The 7515-nt window shown below is 44.2% G+C and overlaps 1 protein-coding gene across 7 annotated transcripts in view; it reads left to right on the forward strand.

Annotated features, from left to right (window-relative positions):
* The window catches only part of LOC124175778, a 102452-nt gene extending 100541 nt beyond the window's left edge, over nt 1-1911 (forward strand). For all 7 annotated transcript variants that reach the window (XM_046556295.1, XM_046556302.1, XM_046556296.1 and 4 more), the window contains one exon: nt 410-1911. In XM_046556295.1, the coding sequence (XP_046412251.1) occupies nt 410-1188 (779 nt within the window). In that variant the 3' untranslated portion in view covers nt 1189-1911. The remainder of the gene's footprint in view (nt 1-409) is intronic.
* The last annotated feature ends 5604 nt before the right edge of the window (nt 1912-7515 follow it).

Raw genomic sequence — 7515 nt, forward strand, 5'->3', positions numbered from 1 at the left:
TTTCGTCTCTTCTTGTACTCCCTGAAACGTGTTTCCTCTCAAAATGCAATTCTAACGGAGTCGGGGTTGTACCAATAGAAGGTGGATTCGTTTGATGGAGCTTGGTGAAAAGTTTGCGTACTTGACGATGTTCCGCTGATATTTGGTGAAAGGACTTCGTGAGAAGCTTATTCGCCAAGTTAGATTTTTGATCTTTATTTAAACCGTTAGAAGGTGAAAACCGAACAAAGTCTGATTCATTGTGAGAGCTTCATCGAACTTCGGATACCTATCGGCGATACTTTGGCACGAAAAGACCGATTAGCAGGCTCACAGAAGTCCTAAATAGCGTTAGCTTTCGCGATTGACACAGCATAGGTAATCACCCGTCAATAAACAGCATTCATTGGAGCTTTAAATCCTTTTACAGGCCCGCAACGTCTGCCGGAAGAGGGTACTTCGCTGCTGTGCAAAACGGCCCCGGACATATGCGCGTCAAATCCGCAGGCGATAAGTTACGTGGACAAAACGGACCTGTCGAACATGTTGCCGGCGTACGGCGACAGCAACAAAGGCGTCGATCCGCGTTTCACGTTCGTCGACAAGCCAGAACAGAGCATAATCGACTCTCGACTGAGCGGATTCGCCGATAAAGAGAGTCTCATGGACTCGAGAATACTCTCGGGCTCGAGGCAGAACATGATCGCGTTTACCGACGGCAAGGATCACGCCGTCGGCGCCGAGCCAAGGTACACGGAATTTTCCGGCCGCGGTGAACAGAGCGTGGTCGATTCGAGACTCAGCGGTTTCGCCGACAAGGAAGGCCTCCTGGACTCGAGACTCGGCGGGTACGCGGAAAAGGGCGAGTCCCTCCTGGACACCTCCTTCGGGTTCGACACCCAGTACAACAGCCTGGCCGGACAGACGGTGCCCATAACACTGAAGCACCACCAGAACACGACGGTATCGGCGATCCAGTCGCAGTTCATATACCAGAACTTCGGGACCATCCACTCCGGCATCCTCGGGGTCTCGGAGCCGGGGACCAGCTCGAGTTCGAACTCGAGTCAGCGGAGCATGACGCTCCAGAACCCGAAGAGGAAGTCCCAGATCGCCCAGAACACGTTCAGCACCCTGGAGTGCGAGAAGCGGAAGCGTGGTCCCGGGGTGACCGGGAAGGGCGGCTACCACGCCGGAAGTGCCGTATGACCGCCGCCGCCTCCCTCGACGCCCAGGTAACTCCGCGAGGACGAAACGCCGCTCTAGCTTTTCCGTTTTCGAAGAGGGATCACGGAGGGCGGTTCGCCTCGGATCGAGAATTTGCGGATGACGGAGGGGGTCGAAGGTCGGAATTACTAGCGGCACGGCATTGCGCTCGACAATCGCTTACTTCGCTTGGTTGCGTGAGCAGGGATCGTTACGATCCGGCGATCCGCGCGCTGCGACACGTTGGAATTGCGACGATAGCTACTTCATCACCGAGGACGTATCGCTGTACGATTTGCGTCGTACCGGAGTAGGTACTCGTAAGAAGGTCGATTCTGTTCGACCCATGTGATAATTTGAGTATAACGAGTCGAAAAACTCGCGGCTAGATACCTTGTGTAATTTACCTATTCGTATATTCGGTTTACGTCCGGCGGGTTTACGTTAAACATAGGTATACAGTGTTTAAGGAATGGCTACAGGTTAAGTGTACATACGTTATAACATACTTGCATAGTTGTACTGCGTTCGGATTAAGGAGAGAAAAGATGAGGTAATAATCAAATCCTACTCACGGAGCATGGTGCCGGAAATGAATATAAGGGTAGTCGCTAACTCTCTAGAATTAAGATCGTAAGTCCTATAGCGAGGCGAGAATAGATTAAAAAAAAAAAAAAAGAAGCTAAAAATATATAAATGAAAATTTACAGATAAATTCTAATAAAACGTAAATATAACCACAGATTTCGATTGTATAGATAAAAAGGTTCGAATTAAACTCGTATAAACGTACCCCAATATAAAATTGATTAATAATCATTAACTATATATATATATATATATACATACATACATGGAATATAATACATAATAATAATGATAATAATAATAATAATAATATCAATCGACAGACACGAAAATATTCAATATATATATATATATACATATACATTTCATGGGATGCAAATTTGGTTGAATATTTTCGAATCGGTTAAGGGAGTCAGCGGCCCGTGGAAATAACCGTTGTTGAATAACGATTAGCGATACATATATTTGTTCACTATAACCATCAACATATCAAATTGGGTGAAATGAATAAAAGAGTAATGCAATGATACACGACTGATCAGAGGTCACTCGGGATCTGACACTATCACGGTTTCGTTTTGGATATTTCCTCTTCGTTTTCGATACTGTCTTTACATCCAAGGGGGGAAAACGTTCCGTATTTCACCCCAGGCCGAGCTCAACCCTCTCCCGAGCCGAGCTTCTTGCGGATTTCAACACATCCCGACGGTGTAAAATTATCGGAGGGCAAGGTTGTTACCACGCACACACACACACATATATAAATATATACACATAAAATTAAACCATGTTCGTAGATGAATGTAATAAAATGTTTTTTTCTATAACAAAAGAAGCGAAGGTTTCATCTACGTGTGACAGCTTCAATTTTACTCCCCGTCAAGTCCTCCTTCATCCCTCGCCTCGTTAATTGTGGTACGAAGGCAGCAGCTGCGCGCTTCTCCAAACTATCAAAGCGCTAATTTAAACCCTACAGTTGGTAGGTAACCTCGAATCTGAACTTTGAAACGACGAAATGGAATCAATCGAGTGTGTTTGGTTTGTCCTTGATTACAACGAGCTTGTAATGTTCGAAGTTGCCTTGGATAGATTCGTCGAATTGCTGAGCTTGCGGGAGCTAAATTCAAGATCAAAGTTCAACGGGAAAGAGAAGAACAATGAATTTCTTTTCTCGATAATAACGTGATGATTTATCTTTCTGTTCCAAAACGCGTTTCTGCTCTAACCGTAAACCGATTTTTTATACGATCGTAATTCAAAGGTCGAGAGTGAACCACTTTAGTGAAGTTTATTATTCGAAACCCTGTTTCTCGCACAAATTCACCCCCTTTTCAGTCGCGTATATTGCACCCGGATGAAAACGCCTCACTGAATATTTTCACAGCGAGTCGCATTTCTGTACTGTTAAAAAAAAAAAAATCAACTCATTCCATCCCCAGCAGTGATATAACCGAACTTGTAATCCTCGTTCGAGAGATAAGAATGTATACATATTCCGCGGTACGGGGTGCATATTTTAACTCGCTTTTTTTTTTTATGCGGCAAGAATCTGTCGTATTTTGCCTCAAATTCAAACCAATTTTTTTTATCTCCCTTTTCCTGTTTTTCACGTTTAATATGCATGAACATATAACCCGGTGCATACGTGACTGGGTTTCAGCTGACAGTTTCATACATATGGAGATGGGAAAAAGAAATGTTGTAATTTAACGCAACAAGCCGAGCTGCAGAAATTTCTCTGGCGGCAAACGCATCCCGGTAAATCAATGTGGTCGGTTTTCGCTAAGCGCAGGCGCCGCCGTTAGTTCCTGAAGAAATTTCAGTCGGCAGCTCTACGCGCCCTGTTGAAATGGAAAACTATGTCCAAGATCTCATGCAAATCAGAATTTTCCTGAAACATCTTCGAAATTCGTAGTTTAAATTTCAATATCGCTCTGAAATAATAATATATCTGTTTTCACTTGAGTCTATAGGAGCTTGCTATCGAAACTAAAATGGAGGACACTGAAAATTAATATATAAGATCTATATACTGAACAGGTTTCGTCTGTTACGGCATTTCGTTCATCAAACAGCCAATTCAATCAATTTCATCAATGGCTCAAAGAAACATCCCTAAATGCTGTGAATAATCGAGAAAATTCAGAACGTTCGATCGAACGGCTGCAGAAACAATTTTAGCAAAGCAGACGAGAAAAGAAAAGGAAGCAAGAATAAACCGAATAGTTTGTCCGATAAATAAACTTGGCGGAATTTTACGGTTCTGTGACTTTGTCGCAACAAATATGCGAAGAAACTTTTTTGTTTTTTTTCTACCTCGCAGAAATAATCAACCTGTCGAACCGTGAATATGTAATGCAGTGTTAAAACTCGACTGGACGAATAAATTTCTAGTTAATTAGTTTTTGTTCCACACCGCATCCGTCAAACACTGATGTAATAATTTATTTTTTCTGCATAACATTTCTGGCGTCTGACTTATTCCCAGGCTACTCTTCTTTACGACACTCGTTTCTAGCCGGTTGAACGGTTTTATCACCATCTCCATTATCCTGGATTTCTGCGATTTCAAGGCCAATTACCAAGGAATATTCGCAGCCTTGCATTTCTTCGTAAACGTCACAACATAGATGAAAACTTGCGTGAATTCCGCGGCCACGTGTACTCCATGTAAGGAACTGTTATTCAAGTTGCATAGTTCAGAACTATTCCACTCGCGACTAGGGCAATCAATCGCGAGCAAATATTTAGCGAAATGATTAGGATTGTCGCCGATATTCTAGGTAATCGTGAAAGGCCAGTCATAGATATAAGATAGAATAGAATCTCGCGTTCGACGTCACGAAACAAATTACGGCATTTAGAATACCGAACTTGTTATTCGGAACTGTTCAGTGGCTGTAACCCAGTAATAACGCTTTCCATAATTTCGGTTTCACAGTCATTTGCCGAAAATTTAAATAATCCGTTTGAAGGAGTACCGGGGATGTATTTGTAAATGACTATTTCAGCCATTTGTCTTCGATATTACGACATCGCGAAGCCAAGCTCGTGTTCCTGACCCGGTCCATCAATTACCGGTATCACTCAATCCTTCCGTCGGCGAGTCAACGCGGCGAGAGTTTCTTTTTCATGTTTTCTTTACAACGGTTTCGTGTCCGATACCCATGTCGCTACCAGAAGCCAATTTGTCGCACGCGGCCTGAGTAAATTTCGCTAGTCGGACCGAACAGGTTCTGAAAACATGCGTTCGGTACTCGAGGCGAGACGCGAATCGGGAATAATAAATACATTTATGATTTTTGGTGGTCGACGTTTCCTCCCCAATTCGTTGATCATTGCTTGATTAGCGAATAACTGAGTTGACAAGCCGCGATAAGATTAGAGATAAGCCAAGAGAGACTCGCAAGCACCTCTGTCATTTTTACGCGAACTTCTTCACCCTGGGACTGATAAGTTGGGGTTATTTTTATCAGATCCGTCCGGCATCGTTTCGCTGACAGGGCTCGTTGCCCCGTGTCAAAGGAGGGCGGGACGTTTACATCCCTCCCGAATTTAAGCTAATACCACGAAATTAGTTTTACTCAGCGGAGGCAGTAAAGAAACATTGTTGCAAGCACGCTGTTTTGCATACCTTATAAGCTCTAAATTTCAGCCCACAGACAACTCGAGTTTGCATCCCACGGGAAAATAACACGCTCCAAAATAAAATTTTCCGATGCATCGACAGATCCTATCCGTCATTCCCAGAATTCTTCGAACCGTGCTTGCATTTGAAGTTATTAGAAGGGTGTAAGCTTGTAAGAAATCGGAGGAAAATATCGGTGACTACAATTTTATAGGTATCTACACTGTCCCAGAGAAATATCCAAAAGATTCTTCAACATTCGGGACTTTGCTCGGGAATTGGTATTTTCACGCCGTCAGTGAAAATGATTGACAGTTTTTGGAATGATCGTTCCGCGTCATTTCCAGAGTCATTCACCGGGCATCAATTCGCACAATATTGATTTTCCACCGGGGTAACAAAGGGTGTCAACGTTGAGCCGTGGGTGAGATAAGCTCGTTGCAATCGTTTCTATAGGTATTGTAGTCACGCTGTTGTTCTTTCGACACCGAGGAATGCTTCGATTCGGACAATAAAAGGATGTCTACAGAGACGCGCGTCGCCTGATCATTCATCGCAAATATAACTACGCAAATAATGCCGGACAGAGCTGCGATACGGGTACACGAGAATTTTCCGACCGGAGATTGAAAGCTATAATGCCGGGGAGTATCCGACGAAGTGAAAATGCACAAGAGAAATCCTGCAGGATTCAAGCTTCTTCCCTTCGGAGTTTCCCGCTGGCATAAAAGAGCGAGATTGCGATCTTTGTAAACTGGACGAACGCATTTTCGTCATTTAATTTTTTGCCCTTTCTTTGGCTCCGGATGTGAAATGGGGATCAAGAAGAGCGGAAATATTTCAGAGGGGTTGGTTGTTCACGGTTGTTCCGCCATGTTGCACTCTTTCAACCTTTTGCCAATACGCAAGAAGAAAAACCGACGGCTCGCGTATCGATTTAACTAGATTTTTAGTTTGTTTTTTCTTCGTACCGCGGAGCTCAAGATGAGTGATCGGCCGCTGGGAGGACGCTCGTAAATTCGTCAACCGCGTTTTATAGGAATCCCATGAGTCCCACCTGGAGTCCCACGGGCATTTGAGGGGTCGAGAGGACCGAATAAACTCGACTTTTGCCGCAAGCTGTTTCCGTGGTTCGGGCAATAGGAACGAAGCGTCGCTTTTATAGCTTTTTCGTCTTTAGAAGTCGTCGCGTTTCTTTTCCTAGGAGAAATAAAAAGTTCGTTTGCGAATAATATCGTTCAAAATTAGCTTCCTTCTGCTTCTCTATAAAAAAACTTTCGGCCTACTTCGAAGACAGAGCGTGATCTGTCCAATGAATTTGAATAAATCGAGAAATACATTTATGTAATGATTTTACCGTCCAGGATTGCAAAGACTAACCACAAAACGGTGCTTGGAAAACTTATTTCACCCGCGTAAATTCCACTGCATAATCCGAACTAGAAGACGCACAGAATCGTTAACAAGACCAACGCACAGCGGGAAAAAGAAATACGTGGCTCTTTCCGTTCGAACCTAGCGTCACAACAACTACTTGTTGCTCGGGTATTTTCGGGCCGAATGTTTCGGTGTCGGGCGTCGAGGAATTAGCAGGCACCATGCTGCTTTGATGGCTGCCTCGTATTTTCGTACGCAGTCTCAAAAATACCCCTCCCTCATATACGTACCCTTCTCCCCGTTATCGTTCTTCTCAGTACTATTATCCCCCCGTCCCGCATTCGTTGCCCCGCTTATTCTTACGGACTCATCGTTAGACGACAAGGAATAACATGGAACCCTTGTATTTAAACGTGCGCGTAAAAGAAAAAAGAAAAGCAAAAAATCAGCGACTTGAGGGTAAAAATCGTGCAACACGTGTGATCGGAAATTTGGCACGGACGCGCGCAGCGCACGCAAAGCCCGCAAGTTCAGCCGGAATACACGCATGCGGATACATATTTACATATATATAAAAGGCACACAAACGAAGATATACGTATGCATACCTGGGAGCGGTGACGTCGACGAGTGGTGAAAATAAGCGAAACGAGCACCTCATTTCTACGAAGGCGTCACAGAACTTGCGGCGAAACTTGGGCGGGGGTGGGGGACGTCTGCGCCTCCGTCTGAACCCG

The sequence above is a fragment of the Neodiprion fabricii genome, chromosome 2 (assembly GCF_021155785.1).
Source record: "Neodiprion fabricii isolate iyNeoFabr1 chromosome 2, iyNeoFabr1.1, whole genome shotgun sequence".
Lineage (NCBI taxonomy): Eukaryota > Metazoa > Arthropoda > Insecta > Hymenoptera > Diprionidae > Neodiprion > Neodiprion fabricii.